The 20840-nt window shown below is 39.9% G+C and overlaps 1 protein-coding gene across 1 annotated transcript in view; it reads left to right on the top strand.

Annotated features, from left to right (window-relative positions):
* The window catches only part of LOC149284463 (neuronal vesicle trafficking-associated protein 2-like), a 98917-nt gene that overhangs the window by 33695 nt on the left and 44382 nt on the right, over positions 1–20840 (top strand). Inside the window, exon 3 of the mRNA XM_089496689.1 lies at positions 9756–9875. Coding sequence (XP_089352815.1) covers positions 9756–9875 — 120 coding nt within the window. The remainder of the gene's footprint in view (positions 1–9755; positions 9876–20840) is intronic.

Genomic DNA, 20840 nt, shown 5'->3' with positions numbered 1-20840 from the left:
TGTGGCGGTGGCTAATAATGTTCTTGCTGCCCTCCCATTACAACTTTAAGTTCAACAACACACAGAAAGACAATTGCAAGTTTTAGATAACTGTTAAATGATTTCTTGATCATGCTGGAGGCCTCTTAAGCCTGACAGAGTTTAAGGCCTTGGGATGTCTTAATCAATCCCTGCTGAGCACTGGGGCACGGTGAATTTCCAGGATGAGGTGCTCCTCCTTTTCTGTACAGGAGAGATGGTGCAGTTCTAAGAAATAACTTTGATTTCATATATTGAATTATTTATTTTTGGCCAGTACATTTTTGTCTTTGACTTGTTATAGATTAAATCCACATCTTGGTGTATTTGAAGTTCTTTTTTTTTTTAAATGATACAATATTCAAAAGTAACCAAACTAAACTAGCTGTTTTTGAGTGAATCTGTGGTACAAAGCACATCTGAAATGTAAAGATACACATTGTATAAAATGGATAAAGCCATATAAGTAAATGATAATGTAATAGTCACAACAACAATAGTGGGTCCTCCACATTCACTGGGGTTAGGGGCACAGGACCTCCATGAAAGTGGAAAAACTGCACATAAAAAAACCCTGAGAATACCTCTGTAGGAGTCTCTAGGTCTTCCAGTGCAACCCTATGGTCAATATCTTCTGGATATTGACCACAAAATTGCACTGGAGGACATAGAAATTCCTAGAGGAATCACTGTAGGAATCTCTAGGTCCTCCCATATAACTTTTGGTGGACGCTGACCATTGATTCGTGCTTGAGGACCTAGAGTTTCCTAGAGAGAACATATTAATCAAATCTGTGAATAATCAAATCTACAAAAGCCAAATGTGGACAACCAACTGTAAAGCCATTACGCCTCCGAAAGACTTGTGTTATATATTTTGAGTTTATAATGATAATGTAGCATACGTATTCTTTACTTATGGAAAAAATAATTAATTACAAGTAGTTTGTTATTTGTAACTAGTTGCTTTCAAGCTTTTATTAAGTATAGCTGCTTTATTTTTTGTTTATTGAATAACTGATTTTTGTCTTATCTCTACTCATTTATATATTTTGTAAAAAAATAAAAATAAAAATAAATTTCCACCTCCTCCAAACGTCAGTTTTGACAATATGTTAATGTTTGTGGTTTGGGCCTCATCCTCTATGGAAAAGTAAGATATAGACTAAAAGCTATAATTGATTGTCAGTGTGATCGCAAATGGGCAGGAAGCCCGCTTGAATAGATTTTCAAAAGGCTGCCTACACAACAGATATATATTAACAAGGGAGAAAAAAGGATTGTAGGGGAGACAAAGGGATTAAAACTGGAAATAAATCAGACACTGCGGAGGGAAAATGGATGCTCTGGCAGAGCTTCTGCACTGCATTTTCATGATTAGATAGTGGAAAACATTCATCCCCGTTCTGCAGAGCAGAAAGAGGCTGGATGCTATGCTCTTCTGCCTGGTTTATAAATAGAACACAGATGCATTTTCTGAACATTACTTAGCAGGTGCTAATGGGCATCTTTCTATAATTAATGATCCCAGCTCAACAAAGGGCATGGAGAAAATGAGCAGAACGAGGCTGCATTAGGGCCAGCCAGCAGCGTAAGGACTGCAGCAAAGAACAGAGCAGGAGGGAGAGGTTAGCGCTGCTACCAGAAAATGCAGGTTTTCAGCTTGCAGTGCTGGCATTAACATGCAGCAAGCATTATTGTAATGCTCACAGACCTTGACAGGATTTCAGAAAACCTCTCGATATACTCTGCACCACTGGAGCTATGTTTTTGTTTGTTGGTCCAAATTGTCCAGTATGTCAGGCACTAAAAATCTTTCTGTGTTGTGAGAAATTTCTGTGATAGGCTTAATTTTTCTTAAAATAAAATTAAAAACCCTGTTTTTCAAGTCACGTTACAGAGTTTGCCTGTGCAGTTGTATCTTATTTAAAATAACCATGGCAGTTTCTCTATCTTTTATGTGTTTGACATATTGAAGAAAATACCATTGCATCATAATGTAGGCAAAGTTCGGCATTAAGTCACACCATTCTCAGTGGGAGACTGAAAGAATCCCATCCAAAATTTGAAGACAGATAGGCCACCAACCTCTGAGGCAATTTATTCCACTACTGACAGGAAGTTCTTCCTAATGTTTAGGTGGAATCTTTGTTCTTATAAGTTGAATCCATAGGTTCACATTCTAATCTTCAGAGCAGCAGAAAATAAGCTTGCTCCACCTACATGACATCTCTCCAAACACTTAAATATGACTATCATGTCACATATCAGCCTTCTCTTCTCTAAACTAAACATACCCAGATCCCTAAACCTGTTCCTCCTAAGGCTTGGGTTCCATTCCAGCTTGTCAATAACCATCCTGATCTTTAGTATCCAGAACTGGACACTTCCAGGTGAGGTCTGATGGAAACTGAATAGAGTAGTATTGTTACTTTCCTCAGTCTGGATACTATAGTCCTGTTGATGCAACCCAAATGTGCACTGCCTTTACAACACAACATTTATTTTATTCACTGTAGTGAAAAATACCTTTGCTTAGGGTCAAGGAAAATGTCAGAAATTGCTGAGAAAGTGTTCAAACTCTCCTGAACTCTTCCTTGGGGAAAATGTTTAGTTTGGTAATTAAACAGAAGAATCCCTAAAATGTCTTAATGTCTAAAATGTTGAGTGCAGCATTGTGCTCAAATCCTATTGTTAATCCTAAACAGAGCAGGCCCATTGGATCAATGGGATATATCATTTAAGAATAGATAAAATTAATATATTGTAGTAGGAACTAAGTAAAGGATTCCAGCCTTAGACTACAATTCTATGCCCATGAAAGGAAAGGGGACCCCCATTGAATTCTGTGGGGGTTATCACTGTGAGGATCAGATTTTGGAAAAGTTACTTTTTGTAATATAGTACAACATTGAAAACACTCAGTCAGTATCCTCAACAGTTTATGGAACCAGTATAGGATTGCACTGTGGTAACCTGGCACTGTTATAGATGTTATGGATGAAACTCGCATCATCTCTTGCTGTTGCCATACTGTATGTAGCTGATGGAAGGTTTCATCTAAAACATTTGTGGGTCTCCAGGTTGCCTGTCCCTGATTAGATCCAGGGCAAACCTGAGATTCTGGGAGTTGTGGTCCAACAACTTCAGATACACAAACTGTGTGGTTTTGAGAAAGAAGCACATTGGATTTCTCTGGCCAGTGGCAACAGTTAATTTTTTTTAAGTGGCCACGCTGACTGTGGGATTCTGGGATTTGTAGTGCAAAAGAGTAACATTTCCAAGGCCTGCATTGTGGTGATGTACTATTCAGTCACCCAGGTTGTAGGTTCACATTGGGTGTTGTTGCTACAAAATGTTTGTGACAAAATCTGCAAACCTGCTTAAAAGACAGATCTGGGGATTTGGATACTCTCCTGTCTTGCTTGTTTATACATGGTAGCCAGCAACAGCATGGGCAACACAGAAAACCTGAAGCAGGGACACCCTGGCTATACTTAGGAAGTGGGAAAGGCACATGATCAAAAGAAAATCTAGGCTACAACTACACCCTCCTCTCATCCTCATGTACTATCCTAATTCTTACATCCAGTTGCTTGAATTGTGTTTCTGTTGCAGTATTTTAGGATTTTTATTTGTCTCTCTGGGTGAACCTGAGATGTTCTCATTTCTTCATAGCAATCAGGATCATGTGTGTCACTGTCTGATTATCCCTGTCTTGGGAACAGCTATGCATAAGCTGGGAAGGATGATGTCAAAAGACTGGAATCACAGACATCCAAGACTGGCTGAGAGAGTCTTTAGGGTCAAAGAAGGGCACCACAGATACAGGATTACCATGATAAATCAGCACACAAAAACCAGAGGTCAGAGGTGGGTCAGATAAAAGAACATAAAGGCAGTGCTGAAGGATTACTACTGAGGTGAGAAGAAGAGATTAAGACTAATGCATGTTAGTGCAGGATCCTTGTGTTAAGTAGCTGCTCAAAGGCTCAGGACAGAGGTTTGGAGCTGATCTTCAGAGCAATGTACTGGGGACATGAAGTGCTAACCTGTCAAACAGCATATCCAATTCCTTCATAATGGGCTGCTGTTTAGCTGTTTGAGGCTAAATAGGCTTTAACTGGCATTGCAAGAAAGAGATCTGGAGCAGCATCTTGTCAATGCTGACTGAGTACCTTTAAGATGATGGCAGGCATAACATTGTGTTAGAGTACTGGGGCCAGTCTGGAAGCAGCTTCACTATATTCAGCCTCAAAGCTACCCTTACACACCAGGACAGAATTTCCTCTTTTAAAAGAAAGAAAAAGAAAACAAGATCCTGTATATTTGGAGGAGAGGCTAGCTATGTGCAGTGTTAATATCCCATTTGGTTTGCTGCCCATTACACAGTCAGCCCTCTTTTTTCACAGATTTTTTTTTATCCACAAATTCAAGCATCCATGGACTGAAAATGTTTCTAAAAAATATAAATTAAAAAAAGAGCAAACCTTGATTTTATGTCATTTTCTATAAGAGACACCATTTCATTATGCCATTGTATTTAATGGGGCTCGAGCATTCACGGATTTTGGTATCCAGCGGAGGCGGGGGGGGGGGGTTCTCCCACTGTATGTCCCTGCCAGCCAGACATCTGCTCAGTATTCTTGCTCAAGCTGGTTTTCTGTCAATGGCTGGTAGAGAAAGCTTGAAATACCCACCTTCTCCCAGTAGCTCTCTGTTTAAGCTTCCCTCTTTCTGCTTGTATAAAGAGGCAGAGGCATAGCTAACCAATAACACCAGTGCCTTGGCTCCTTCCTTAGGCAACTGAATTTAGTGGAAGGGAGGATAGGGCCCCAGAGAAATGTTCTTGGCAAACTCAGTACAGCCCAGACAGCGAGCAAGAATCCAAGTAGTCATAGGTGCTTGTTAATGTGTTGGTCAAACATGAAATTAAGGCAGCACCCCTTCTAACTGATGGTGCATTGCTTACCTTCTCATTCTGAACCACAGTTCTTTTAAAGCCTTTCTCATACCTGAGAGAGTGTATTTCTTATTTAGAGAAAGTAAAGAAAATACTGAAATGATTCCTCATTCTGGGCCAACACCTGGACTAAGTCTTGTTGGGGGCTTGGTGGGGTTCTGCCAACCCCCCGAGTCCTTTCTCAGTCACTCTGGTTCTTTGCTGTTGGTGTTATTCAACTGTCCTCTGTAGTTGTACAATTAGTAAGGAGCATGAGGGAGGACTTGGCCTAAGTCGTGGAGCAAATTGGGTCTAGAGGATGAGCGGGTGGGTATCTGTGGGAGTGGCACAAAAGAGATTCACTAAGTCCTGCTAAGTCTAGGGGAAGCCATAAAGAAGGCCCACTCTCAGGTCCCCACCAACTGTGCTTATGATGGTGGTGGGCCTCTCCTGATCATCTCAGGGCCCCGGAAAGCTTAGACCTAAGCAATAGTAAAGGTAAAGGTAGTCCCTTGTTATAAATGTCCAGTCGTAACCGACTGTAGGGGGCAGCGATCGTCTCCATTACTAAGCCAAAGAGCCAGTCCAAAAACAACTCCGGTGACTGCACCAAATGCTTTTACCTTCCCACTGAAGTGGTACCTATTTTTCTACTTGCATTTGCATGCTTTCATACTGTTAGGTTGGCAGAAGCTGGGACTAATGACAGGACTTCACCCCATCATGTGGCACTCAGGCCTAGAACTGCCAACCTTTTGATCTTCCAATTGTCAGAATTGGTGTCTTAACCACAAAGCCATCACATCCCTAAGCAATACAGGGATTTATAAATCAGAACCAGTACTTTGAATTGTGCCTGGAAACAAACTGGGAGCCAGTGGAGTTGTTTATGTATGGCCTCTTTAGCCTGCCTTAGTTAATAGCCTGGCTGTTGCTCTTTGGACAAGCTGAAATTTCTAAACGCTTTTAAAAAAAGCCTCATGTAAAGCACATTACAATAGTCCAAATGGGATATAAATAAGGCATGTACCACCAAATCCAGCATCTCAAGGAATGGGCACAGTTTACACACATGCTTTAAATGTGCAAAAGCACTCCTGGCCACCACAGAAACCTTGGCCTCCAGGTTCAATGCTGAGTCCAAACTGCAAACCCGTGTTTTCAGGGAGAGTATAACTCCATCAAACACAGGCTGAACCATTCTACCCCCCTCCTCCCCACGTAAGGAAAATTCCACAGATGTTCAAGCTCCATTTAAAACAATGAGGCTCATGCACATGGTGCACCATCGCCTTCTATGGTGACCAGCTTTCAGAGTAACTGAAAGCCATATAAAGCATGTCCACATATGATGTGAGCACACTGTAGGTCATGTAAACTTTGGGGCAAAACTGACAGTCAGGAAGGAGCAACCAGAAACCCGATCACCCCAGGGCTGTCACAGCCCCGAGGGCACGTCTTGCTACTGTCCCAAATGGACTGCAGCAAGGAGTGGAAAACATCAGTTACTGTTGGGGCCAGTTTTGAGCCTTCTTAGGTGGCCCAAAACCAGCCCAAGGGCAGCTTCTGGGTGCATCATCTAAACCTCACACCCCTGGAGTGGCTAGAAGCTTCTCCCATCTGCACACCTGTTTTGGGCCTATGTTAGCTTTTTAGCAAGGTGGTTAATTGAATTAATTCATAACATGATTAATAACTTAATTTTGGAAAATCATTTGTATTTGTTGATTAATGTAGTCTTCCTAAAATTCATCAAATTGCCCCTTTTCATTAACAAAGTTCCAGCTTAATACATTACTAAATTTGATTTTAATTTGTTAGTTCCTCTCAGTGGGTGGGAAGTTGAAAAATGACTTTGTCATTGAGGAATCTCAGTGGTTGTTCATGACCAGCTCTATTTTTGCAGGTTCTCAATCAAAGATGGCCAGGTGGACTGCTAACAGCAAGAGGTATTTCAAGCAAGAGAATTTTTTAAACAGTATCGTATTTATTATTACAGTCCATATACCCATCAGTACAAACAACAGTGAAAATTGTACCCTATCAGATAGGATAGAATTTATCATTCCCCAAACACAATAAAATTGACATACTTCTTAAATTTTAGCAGTTTTTCTCTCTCTCAGTTACCAAAAACAAATTATTCATGCATTTAGAATGATGTGAAAATCTGTAGACATCCAGGCTCTATTTTATTCCTTTTGGATTATGAACAATTCAAAAACATCTGCATTTGGAATATATGCCCTGGATCAAATATAAACATTGTTGCCATTCTGACCATTCCTTCCCAAAATGATCCTTCCTCACCCAAGTTTGTATATTTATTTATTTAATATCTCTTATTTATTTTTCCTTCCCAAAATGGCTCCAAAAGTGACTCAATGAATACATAATATAAAAATTTAGAAGTGTGTGGGCACATCTGATTTATCAATGAGTCAAATAACACTTCAGAATATATCAGAATAGTTGGACAGTATGCTTACTTGATGATGATGTTGGTGATTTCAAATCCATGGGCCTATTTGGAGTGCTTTTTTGTTAACTGCCTTCATGTTGGTTCTGACTCATGGTCACCTTGGGGATGAGACATCTCCAAGACTCCTTGTCCTCCACTGCTTTCCTTAGGTCCTGAAAACTCAGGCCCATGACCGCTCTGATTGGGTCTATCCATCTTCCTCTTTTTCTACTACCCTCTACCTTTCCTAACATTTTTGCCTTTTGTAATCAGCCATGCCTTCTCATGATGTGACCAAAGTACGACAGCCTCAATTTGATAATCTTGGCTACCAAAGAAATTTCAGGTTTGATCTGTTCAAGGACCCATTTGTTTTGTTGGCTACCCATGGTATTCTCAGCACTATTCTCCAGCACCACATCTCAGATGAATTTATATTCTTCTTATCGGTTTTCTTCACTGTCCACCTTTTGCATCCAGACATGGTAATGGGGAAATGGCTTGGAAGATTCTAAGTTTATTGTTCAGTTCCATATCTTTTACTCTTTACGATCTTGTCTAGTTCTTTCAAAGCTGCCCCTCCCATTCCTCATCTTCTTATTTCTTGACTGCAGTCTCCAGTCTGATCAATGTTTAATCCTAAGTATGGGGGGCTCTTTAATTATTTTGATTTTCTCATTGTCTAGGTAAAATTTATGTATTTCTTCTTCTTCCATGGTTGTTATTTTTGTTTTCTTTATGTTCCACATTAAGCATGCCTTTACACTTTCTTCTTTGATCTTCCTTAGTAATTTTTCCAAGTCTGTGATGTTTTCTACTAGTAGTATGGACTGGCTAAAGATTTCCAAAATGGATTTAGGGAGACTCCCCAAACTCTGCTTACAAGAACAGCTAGTTATGGGGTGCTCAAATTTTTGAGTATGCCAGCTATCCCTACTAATATTCCAGCTAGGCTTCTCTCCTTCCTATCTTCTTTCTGCTGGTCATAAAGCTCAGGAAACCCTAAAACAAAGGGTTTGGGATATTAGTGCTCAAACAGACATAGCTTCATTGACTGGTTGTAAATCTCTTAACTGGTTAGCCAAAAATAAAACTTTTTTTTTTTTTTTGGCTTAGAAAAATACCTTAGGTTGCACCTAATACAGAGTCAGAGAATAGCTTTTACCAGAGCTAGATTTGAGCAACTAAATTCTATAGTAAAATCAGGATGGTTCCAAAAAATACCATATCACGAAAAAACATGTATCTGTGGTGCTCCAGTTGTAGAGGACATTGCACATATCCTATTTGATTGTTGCATATATGACAAGGAGCGGTCCCATTTCTTACAACCATTTCTCGTTAGAATGGCCAACTGGGATCCTACTGTTAAACTGTAGAGAATTTACATTTAGTGCATTGTATCGCAAAATTTATCACAAAAACTGCTCACCCAAGAGATCAATTCTTCATACAACACAGGGTTTCGGGGCCATAGGGATGAGCTCATTTAAACACCGCTATTGATGTCTTCTACTGTCCCCTGCTCTAGCTTGTTTTATTCTATATTTTTTATTTTACTTTGTATTCTATTTTATCAAATTTACTTTTACGTATTTTAACCCTCTAGCTAATTTTATATGAGTTTTAGGAGTGATCCAGTTTTACCTTTGTATGTATTTTGATATTTTGTATTTCATTGTTGATATGGTCAGTTGACTAATCAATAAATTTGTTTGTTTGTACTAGTAGTATGGTGTAGTCTCCATATCTTAGATTGTTGGCAGTCCTTCCTCCTATATTCACTCCTCCTCGTCTGAGTCTAAACCTCCTCTTCTTGTGATATTTTCTGCATACAGGTTGAATAATAGGGTGACATAATGCAGCCTTGCCTGACCCACTTGCCAATTGGGAACCATTCTGTTTCCCTGTATTCTGTTCTAAGAGTGGCCTCTTGTCCTAAGTACAGGTTTCTCATCAGGACTATAAGATATGGTGGCCATCCATAGTGTTGTATGACCTATGCAGTCAAATGGTTTACTATAGTCTATACAGTCTATTTTGGAGAATTTTGAGCATACTTTTGCATGAGTGGGAGATTAATGCTATGGTCCTACAGTTCCTACAATCTTTTGCTTTTCCTTTTTTGTGGCTGGGGATGTATTCCAGTCTGTTGGCCACCATTTTGTTTTCCATATATATTGACATATATTAGCACTAGATTCTGTCAGTATGGATTGTACCAGTTCAATTGGAATATCATTTGTTCTTGGTGATACTTAAGAGGAAATCACATTTAAGACAAGGACTTGTTTGCTTTGTTCAATAATGATAACCTATCCACCTTTACTCTAGGTGATTGTGAAAACAAGAACAGAATATCAGCCAGACCAGAAGAACAAAGGAAAACTCAGAGTGCCCAAAATTGCTGAATTCACAGTCAGTTTCACTGATGGTGTTACAGAAAGATTAAAGGTAAGAAATGCTAATTGCTTGCTAGCTATGTTCTCTGCTAATTTTCTCAGAGTATTTAACAGATGACACCTGTCTTGATTTTGCTTCAAAAATAGCACAACCCAAGGCCAAAGTACACATTAAGTTGGGCTTGTGGGACTGGGACTCTTAACTTAGTTTCCTCTTCTCCTCCCCAGTGTTGCCAGTTTCAGGGATTTTCCCCGGAAATAGGGATTTTTGAAAGCTTTCAGGGCCATTTGGGGGATTTGCCACATTTCAGGGAAGATTCTGGGAATTTAAATATAATTATGGGGAATCCAAACCTAATACTTTCCTGGAAGTTCCCGCCCTAAAAAATGGCTGACATAGAAGTTCCCGCCCCCCCAAAATGGCGGACATACCTCCCACCCCAGAAACCCCACCCCTGACCAAAACCCCTTCTCATTGACCCAGAAGTCCCGCCCCTGACCAGAAGTCCCACCCCCATTCAGGGACCTTTGCAGAAATTCAGGGACTTGCATTCAGGGAGTTTTGACAAGGGCAATTTGGTAACACTGCTCCTCCCACAGCTGCAGGACAGGGAGAAGTTTGGACAGGAACCTGTGAGTGTGTATGTGTAGGAGGAAGTATTTGACCTTTCCTTTTGTTGAATTTTCAGGCTCTGAGCCTTTTCTACTTCCCATGAGTCATGAGAAAAAGTTTGAGCACAAGTGCTGAATTAAATCAGATTTTAAGTTGGAAAATGGGTGCACCAGCAAAAGGTTCAGCTCTTCCTACAATGGAGCCCTGATCTATATCCACCCATCCACTCCCCCGGCCATTTCCAGATAACAAACATGTAGTAGGGAGTTGAAAAATCCAATCACAGAACTCCAGAGAAATGTGTAATTTCACCCATTGTGCTGATTTGACACATCTGATTTAGCAGTTCTTCCAGTTTCCAACCATGTACAGTGAAAAGTGCTTGGCTTTCACAATAAAGGCCTAGAACTGAATTATTATGTGAAAGAACACGGCATTAGCTTTATTGCTCACCATCTGGGTACTTTCAACCTCAGCACACCACCTTGCAGAAAACCTGTTTTACTCATGTTAAGATTTCAAAGGAAGGTTCAGTGTTATTTGTCAAAGCAAACTTTACATGTAATCTATATCCTGTTCTATCCATTTCTTTTTGGTGACGGGTTTTGATAAATACATCCCCATCCCAAAGAGTTCTGTAAAGTGGGAGAAATGTAACAATGCATAGCTATTGGATTAATCCAATGTGCCTAGTTTTATTATGAAGACAAAAATGCATAAAGTTCTAATTTCAGAACCTATTTAGGAACATTGACAAAGCAAGGTTACTTATGTTAGGCAGCAGTAGTAACTTTTACAAGTTTCTCATAAAACTGATTTTGCATTTGAACAATAGTTTCTTGCATACAGCCTGTTCTTATTTGCTTGTTGTAATCAGGCCTATTGTGTTAAAACTGGGTTTTTCTTTGAAGTGTGCTGTTAATGTGAGGCTCTGTTCAGACATAAGCTTTGGAGTTATTAGCCTTGGGCTCATATGCTTCCCTCTTCTTTTCATTTTTTCCTCCAGTAAGGAGATCCAAAGTTTCTGCTTCTCATATCTAAAACTTGGAAAATGTGATTTGCTTAAACCAAGGGCCTTATCACGCAAGCAAAATTTGAATTTATCTCAAGGTCAGTGTGAAGGCAGTGCAGGGGCAATCATGGGGTTTCAATCAGGAGCCATCCTAAACACAATTGGGGGTCATTCCAGGGTCATTGCAGGGTTAGGTAAATCCTCTTTCCCCCCGAATTTACCTAACCGTGGAATGACAATGGAATGACCCCCAATTGTGTTTAGGATGCTTTCGGTGTTGTGTGATAAACCAACTTGAAACCCCATGATTGCCCCTGCATTGCCTTCACATTGCCTTCACAGTGACCCTGGGATAACTTCAAATTTTGCTCATGTGATAAGGTCCTAAGAGAGGATATCTAACCATTCCCAAACTAAGGAGGCTGGCACACAGGGAATCTGCAATCCAGGGGCATCATTAGGTGGGTGCTGGGGGTTCAGAAATGGGCTGTGGCATTCATCTGCATCCATTCAAAATACTGGAGCTCAGCAGAAGAGATGGAGTGAGTGGGGTGAGGCTCAATGGGAGGAGAAAGGAGATGCCTCGGGTTTTTTTTTAAATATATATTTTTTAATTTCAAAGGTAAACTTTAATTTTAAAAATGTTATTTCTTTTAAAAAAGCCCACATCTTACCAAAATTTCAGTTTTGAAACAATGCACACATAAATACATTTAAGCTGTGTGTACGATATTGTAATTTAAAGGTATAATTTTAATTTTGCTAAGTTGTTTATGTATCAACTATTGCCATCACATTCAGTGACATATGAGAATTATGATTTATGTGTAACATTAGTACAAAAAACATGAAGGATTCTATATGGTGTGGTACAGAAAGAGGTCAATGGGGTGTGTGTGACACCATGACTTACTGCACTGGGTGGCCCTAGTGATGTCACTGCCACAATCCAGAAAAGCTACTATTTTTTTAATAATGGCCCGAGAAAAGTGAAAAGGGGTGTGCCGCTGCCAATACTATGGTTCTGGAGCAAGCGACAACTGCATGCTCTGGAACCCTAGCACGTCACAGCAGCATCCTAATGGCAGCCTCCCATCCACATAGGGGGCGCCATCTTGATGTAAGCTACATGCAGCATATAGATGTCACTGCATGTCACTTATATCACAAATGTGCCAGTGGCGCACTCGTGATGTGCATGCGCCGTCCTAAAAATAACCTGGTTTTTCTGGGTTCTTTTTGGGGCAGAAGGAGGCCGAACAGTTTGGCTGTTGCGGTGTCCCTCCACAGGCCAACAGGCTGCTGCCAGACAACCCTTTTGGGGTGGTTTGTACCAGGCCATTGTTCCTAGACTCTCCCAGCTAGTGATGATGCTGGCTGGTGAATTTTGCAAGCTGTTGTTTTCCCCCCGCCCACCTTTCCAAGCACTGTCCCTTAGTATTGTAGCTCATTCATCAGAAATAGCAGGGATTCTCTTCTTGGGTTTGTTCCTCCTCTTCCTTACCCAGGCAGGAAAAAGTGAAGGATTAAAACAGCAGTTTGTGAGAGATAATTCCTCTGCTTTCCCTTTGTAGATATGTGGGAGGAGGAGTGAAACCAGCCATATGCCTTAAATGTGACATCAATTTGTTAGCATACCTAAGTGTTATAGTAAATATATTACATGCATTTTTACCTATCCATATAAAAATGCAACAGTCCCATATAAAACTTCCCTATATGGAGTTTTAAGATTGTTGGCATTTTAAGATCTTTAGGGGAGACCTTTCTCTTCTTCTTGCTTTCATCACAGGTATGTTTGGTGAGGACACATGGGGTGCCTTCTTGCTGACTATTCCTAGGCTTTGGAACTCCCTGTTGTCCTTCTGCTGATAGGCAAAGATCTATTTATTTAGGCAGGTTTTTGATAGTATTTGTGTGGGGTGAGTGTGTTGCCCTTCTCTGCTGGATGTTTTTTTAAAAAATGGGTCCCACTATTGGGAGAAAGGTGGATATAAAACCAATAAATCAATAAATATTTTATGTAATGCATACTATTAGACAGTGTTATGTTGTTTATGGTGTCTGGGCAGATTTCCCAATTGAATCTAGCTAATGAAGGAGAGAGAGTTCTTGCATCCTCATCCCCATTTCTATTTTAGAAACAATGATACACATAACTCTCTGTGTGAACAGTTTGAAGGCAGAAGTGAAGGAAGAATGAATAAATATGCCATTTACAGTAACTAAACTGCTAAAGGAGTAAATTGCATATTCTCATAAATATCTGAAAATGGCAAGCAGTGCATGAGAAATGGAAGTATGATAATCATTACAGTAATAACAGTGGTATCATTCACTTCAGATCTATAATCTAGCTCCAGGATGCTTCCACATCAGAATTAGGGTTAATTTAGTTTCCAGGACCAAACACTGTGCTTTGAAAGGGTCCAATGTTCACTGAGATCAAAACACTTATCATTTACTGAAACCAGGGGAGCAGTTTTGTTCTCGGGGCTTTCAACATTCTAAAAGGTGCATTATTTGTTTTGTTTTGTTTTGTTTTAAAATGTGCCTGGTTAAGAATATTTGCATCACCCCTCCCTTCCACTTGCTTCATTTCATATAACTATAATTCCTCTTAACTTCCTTTGTACTGAATTCTCAAACATACATGTGTATTCCAGTTCCTCTAGATGTTTTGAGCATTGTTCTGATTCCTTTCCCTCCATGAGGAACACCTTTGGTTCTCCAGATTAGAGCTCATGAAAAATTACTTTTTTGAAGAACATATCCCAGAATCGCCCAGGGGCCTTGTTGGCTGCAAGATTCTGGGAGCTGCCCTCTAGAAACCTAACTTCTTCAAAGCTCTAGACTCTGGAAAACATACACATTAACTGCATCCATACTCTTAAACTCATAGGTTTCAACTGGCCTTAGTTTAGATGGCTTCAAAATAGGATTGGAAAAATCCATGGTAGAAAATGTAGTCAGTGGATGCTAGTCAGGGTGACTATATACAGCCAATCTCTGTTGAGTTTGGTACCCAGTGCACACCCAATCCTGTCTGTTTTTTTTAGCCTTAGCAATGTTGGATATAGATAGAACGTGAGTGGTAGACCAAAAGGACATTCCAGGAACCTTCAGATTGGGCTAGGAAAAGATTCCCACCTGAAATTGTGGAGAGGTACTATCACTTAAAGGTGGTAAAACTTCATATGGCAGTGTGTATTTCTCAGTACCAGACATTGAGTATCTGCTCAGTAGCATGCTGAGTAGCATGTGTCCCTTATACTCAAATACTTTGCATCTAAATTGTATATGTCCTTGATACTGAAATACTCTATTTGAGAAGTACCATATTTCCCTAACACTAAAATATTTTACACGCAAAGTAGTGTATGCTCCTGATACTCACATATTCTACATGCAAAGTAACATGTTTCTCTGATACTCAAATAATTTGCTTCCAAATATAGCTTGTGAGTTTCTAGAGGCTCCCTTATTGCAAAATTCTGGGCAGGGTGGGGTTTTGGTCTGTTCTAACAGTGATTTCCTTATACTACCAATGAGAGTGAACTTCAGCATCTTAACACCTGAGAATGTTAAATTAAAGCATAAATATGTTATGAAACTACCTGTTTTGAACCCAGTTATATTCTCCATTGTCAAAGATAGATGAGTTACTGTATTTGATATGTATTCTACTCTATCCCAGAGACTTGGTAAAAGGGAATGGCATAAATTCTTAAAAACTAGTAATTTAATATACACTGAGCTGCTGCATGGCAAGCCACACAAATTGGGACTCTTCTGCATCCATGCAATTGATATACATTGAAGTAAAAGTGTGATATAAATGTGGCACAAGTAACAAGGACTAGTAGCATGTTTCCCTGATACTCAAACACAATGTTTGTGTATGATGTTAGCCCTGTTCAGAGGTCTTCCCTGTACCCACTCTGTTTCAATAAAATGGTGTGAGGGAGAGAGTGGGAAATCTTCTTGTTAGCTCTGCCCCCTCTAGTGTTCCCTCCTTTCCTCCTCACGTAATTGATGGATAATATCTGTAAGCAACTGGACATGTGTAAAGTTTCCTCATGCTTTTGAATCTTGTGTAATCAGGTTTCTAAACCATGTGTCTCCTGAAGATTCTGGGTGCATCCACATTGTAGAAATAATGCAGTTTGACACCACTTTAACTATCATGGCTCCATCCTGCAGAATCCTGGGATTTGTAGTTTTACAAGGTTTTTAGCCTTCTCTGCCAAAGAGTGTTGTTGTCTCACAAAACTATAAATCTCAGGATCCTTTAAAAGGGAGCCATGGTAGTTAAAGTGGTGTTGATCTGCATTATATTATACAGTACAGATGCACCCTCTGAAGCTCCTGGGGTTCACCCTGAACTCTTCTTTCTGGAAGAGCAGCATTCTGCATTAGCATTGCTACAGTATCAGGAGAGTTTTTGCAGAGAGCCTTCATGATGAAAAAAAGTCACAAATGAGGAGGACCCGATCCATCCAAATGTGTTCCCCACTCAGACAAGTGTGAATTAATTTATGTCCATTTTAACCTTTTGAACTCAGTGGCATTAAGCATTACTTATGTATGCTAAATATGTATGCATGGCAGGGGGTTGGACAGGATGGCCCTTGTGGTCTCTTCCAACTCTATGATTCTGATTCTATGATTCTATGAGGTTCCAAGGTTTCAGGTCTCAAGCAATAGGCATTGTGCACCAAACTGGAATGTAAAACCCTTATTATTCATTGATCTTGGCTGTTCTAGTTGTGGGATTCTGGGAATTGTAGTCTAAAAATGTAAAGTTACCTAAGCTCTGCTTCAATTTGCTGTATGACTCCTGCAGTCTCTTACTATTGCCCATGCTGGATTGGATAATAGGCCAAACACCTTAAGGGCAGATGGTCTCCCTATGGCAAACTGCTTTCTTGTCATTACTTCTTTATCATCCATTCTTTCTACTATAAAAATGTTACTAGGGATGTAAATCTTCAACTATTTCATCCAAGCATACAAGGAAAAATAATTGCAGTTGTTTTTTTACCCACAAACGGTGAAAATGAGCATTCGTTTCTAATATTCCCCCCATATTTGAATACCCTGAAGCATTGCAGAGGAATTATTCTGCCAATGAAAACCCATTTTTCCCCTGCAAAAGACTTGTTTTCAGCCCAGGAAACCTATTTTTTGGACAGAAAGGCATATATTTTTCTTTACAAATCAGTTCCTCTGCAACACTAAGGGATGTCAAATGCCAGGAGGGAATCATGCAACATCATCACTGATCCATTATTCTTCCTATTTTGGGACCTGGGAATAAGGAATTGTGAATATTTTCAATCCCTAGTTGTTACAAAGGGCAGCAAATAAAAACAATGAATCTGTCAGGTGTAAGGAAAGTATGAGTTGTTGCTGAGATCAACTGCACATCAGTTCATGTGCAGAAAGGAACTCTTCCTTCACTTTCTTAAAAATGCACAGGTGAAATCTACGGTTGTTCCTCCTCAGCCTAACATTTCATTTTCAAGCCATTTTCTTTCCCCCAAGTCCATATGATTTTGATTTTATGCCCCTCAATGTCACTTATTAACCACCCATCATCACAACTGAAAGCGGATAAGGCCATAAGCTTCTCCTGCCTGTTTTTCATAAGGGCGCACATGCATCATATTAGGCTTGTGGTATTATTTCCTGACCAAAAATGAGTTGAGATAATAGATTATATTTTATTACCTTCTCTACTTCTGGATTTTTTTTTATTACTCTTCATTTTGATTCCAATGCATATTTTAGGGAAGTTATTAAATATACCTCCCTCTGGTTATATGCATAATCTATTATCTAGAGCTGATGAAGTCATTTTGCATTTGTTTGCTTTTTTGTTTTTTCTTGTAGCAGGAAGAGTAAATCCTTAAGCTTCATGAACTCAGATTTTGACTACATGTATATATTAAAGAGGGGGGAAAACAAAAAAAGGAGAAAGATGTTCTAAATGAGATCATTCTATTTTCTGCTGCTGGGTGGATACCCACTATAGGTCTCCAGTGAGCAATGTGCTAGAAATTTCATTTTCACCTCTCTGTAATAGTGCAGTTTTGAAGAAAGAAAATGAAGTGCTTACATAGAGACATAGGCTACATTGCCATCTTTTCTAATTTGGTATATGAGTGAGCTCTGTAGATTTATTCTAGGCCTCTAATGCCATCATCCCATTTGATTGAGATAGCGGCCTAAATGATCTTAGCACCCAGTAAGGAACATTTGGAAGAATAATGATAAAAATGAGGAAATATTTGAATCCGATGAGGGAGGTATACTGCCATACTATATGTGCACACTCAGAAGTAATGTACCATATGCTTAGTGGGACTGACTCCCAGGTTTTGTAACACAATCAGCTTTTTTCTTCTTCTAATGGTTTTGTTGACTCTTCGGCATATTTACTTGGGAACAAGTCCCCTCAAATTCTGTGAGGTGTACGTCCAATTAGATACATAGAGGATTGTACTCTTTGGTTCTGATTTTCCCCTCCTCTGCACTGGAGTGCTCTTTAAACCATTAGGTCCAGTTTAAAATAAAGCATCTTTGTAGCTGGTAGTTATATTTGCATTCTTAGAAATTAAAAAAAAGAAGAAAATTACCGGTAAAACTGATTTTAAAACAGGGTTGTATAGAATGGCACACTGTGATTAAAAGACACACACACACACATACACATATATCAAATATATATATATATGCCAACAACCTTCAAAATGGGCTTTTTAGGAAAAATAAAATGGTAGCACTCTGATTCTGTTTACCTCAAAACATTTCTCTCTCCCCTCACCCCCATTAGATACCCCAAAAAACAGGAAAAATCCAATCTGATATGCATGAAGTGCCTAAGAAAATAATCCTAGCCAATTTGGTAGAGCCCACATTTTCACTTTTCCCACCACATCCTTGCCATGATAGCATTACCTTTTCAGGAGATGTAATAACATGACAAGCTGAATTTCTGTTATCAGTTGCTAGGAAATGAAAATAACAGTTAGTTTTTCATGCTGTTGTTATGGTTCATCTCTTTTTCACCAGCTATTAAAGGCACTCTGCCACCCCCAGTTTTGAATTTTACAAACTGACAAGGCTTGTATGCACTCTCAAAAATATTCTGAAGCAAGAAAGATATCATTCTTGAAACTCGGGATGTTGAAAAAAAAATGGCAGAGAATGTCACAGAAAGCTCATGTCCAGTATAATGAAATACTAAATTGCAAAATCTCAGTTGACACTTTTTTTTTAAAAAAAAAGCAAGCTTCTAGCCCTTACAGCAGATATATCTTTGACAATAGATGGTCAGTATCTGCTAAAATGTCAGAAGCCAGAAGGATGGTTGAGGAAGACGTTGAGGAGTTAGAGGAACATCTATACCTAGAGAGTTCCTGCTCTTCCACCATAACTGTGAGACTAGGGGTGAATCCACAATGGAGAAATAAAGCATTTTGGCACCATTCTAACTGTCATAACTATCCTGTGTAATGTTGGGATTTATAGTCTCGCCAGTGTGATGTAGTGGTTTGAATATTGGTCTGTGACTGAGACCAGGGTTTCAGCCTCAGGGGAAGGCAGTGGCCAACTTCCTCTGAACAAATCTTGCCAAGAAAACCCTGATATGTTAATATGGGATTGCCATAAGTCAGAAATGACTTAAAGGCACACAACAACAACAAGAGCCACCAGAGCCCTCTGACAGACCAAGCTGAATACCTCACCAAACTACAAACCCCTGGATTCCACAGGATGGAGCCATGACAGTTAGAGTGGTGTCAAAATGCTATATTTCTGCAGTGTAGAAGAGCTGCAGAATATATCACACACAATAAGAGAATCTTGCCCAAATTCAGTCTCAGATTAAGGTTTCCATGGAGAAAAGCCTAAACTCTACAAAAATTAAGACGGAGACCCCAAGAAAATCTTGGAGAAGCAATAATATGAGAAGCAAGTGTTTCTCAGTGTAGTAAAAATAATAGATAAAAATCTTCTGTAGCTGATAATCGTTAAAATACAGTGGTCCTTCCACGTTCGCTGGAGTTAGGGATGAAGGACCCCCGTGAATGTGGAAAAAACACAAATAAAAAGTCACTATTCTTTTTACTTAATAGAACCCCTCTCTAGGACTCTCCAGGTCCACTGGAGCAACTCTGTGGTCAATATCTGCCAGATGTTGATCATAGAATCATGAAGGAGGACCTACAAATGGCTAGAGAAGTATTTTCTCAAGGACCTCCTAGGTTCTACAGCACAAATCTATGGTCAGCTTCTGGCAGAGTTGCATCAGAGGAGCTAGAGATACCTAGAGGGAACATATTAATCAAAACAGCAAATAATGAATTCACAGAAGTCGAAACTGCAAATGTGGAAGGCCAACTGTAAGAGTTAAAAGAGAAGGAGTTGGCATCTGAGGATGGTCTTCTGCCATCCTCAGATGGAAAGTGCTATTTTTTATTAGTAGTCCAGTCCTTGGAAGGAAGAATCTGCAGTAGTTAAGGTCCATAGAGAGTGGGCATGATGACAGAAGGGCTTATCCCTTTTCTTTTAAAAGGAAAATAAAATGAAAAAATGAAAAAAATAGCACTGATAATAAAACCTTGCTAACATATGATGACTATATAATTGTATACAACAGTTTTCCAGAGTACATCTGCACTGTAGAAATGATGCAGTTGCTACCACTTGCAAGAGCTCCGTTCTATGAAGTCATACAATTTGTAGTTTCTCTGCCAAAGAATGCTGGTGCCTCACAAAACTACAAATCCCAGGATCTTCTAGGATGGAGCCATGGTGAAGCAGTGTCAGACTACGTGTCTCCTGTTTATAGGTGAAACGTGTTGGCAAGAGCTAGTTCTCTATGCTTTGTTTTTAGATGGTGATGCAAGCAAATCAGTGCCTCGCTCAAGTCCACTGTTAACTTTTTAACAATATTTCCAACATTGAATGGGCTTTAATATCTCTTCATCTAGTGGAAGATCTTTCATTTCAATACTCTGGTCAATACCTGGAACACCGATCTTAACAGGGCTATCGACACGATCGCTCCCAAGCGCCCTTGCCATCCCGCCCCAAATCGGAGGCCCTGGTTCACGCCAGAGCTGAGGAAGATGAAGCGGTTTGGACGACGGCTAGAGCGCAGGTGGCGGAAGACTCGACTCTTATCTGACAGAACTCGCCATAGGAACTTTCTTCGTTCCTATAGGGAGGCAATACGTGCAGCGAAGAGAGCCTTCTCCTCTGCACGTATTGCATCTGCAGAGTCCCGTCCAGCAGAGCTGTTTAAGGTGGTGAGGGAAATGACGCAGGTGCCCCCTGCACCAAATCCCTTACTTAACCCGACGACGGCCTGCTGTGACGCG

This window comes from Sceloporus occidentalis, unplaced genomic scaffold (genome assembly GCF_023333645.1).
Source record: "Sceloporus occidentalis isolate IW3139 unplaced genomic scaffold, rSceOcc1.0.p SCAF_92, whole genome shotgun sequence".
Classification (NCBI taxonomy): Eukaryota; Metazoa; Chordata; class Lepidosauria; order Squamata; family Phrynosomatidae; genus Sceloporus; species Sceloporus occidentalis.
The sequence above is the reverse complement of the archived record's forward strand: the minus strand, read 5'-3'. Positions and strand labels throughout refer to the sequence as shown.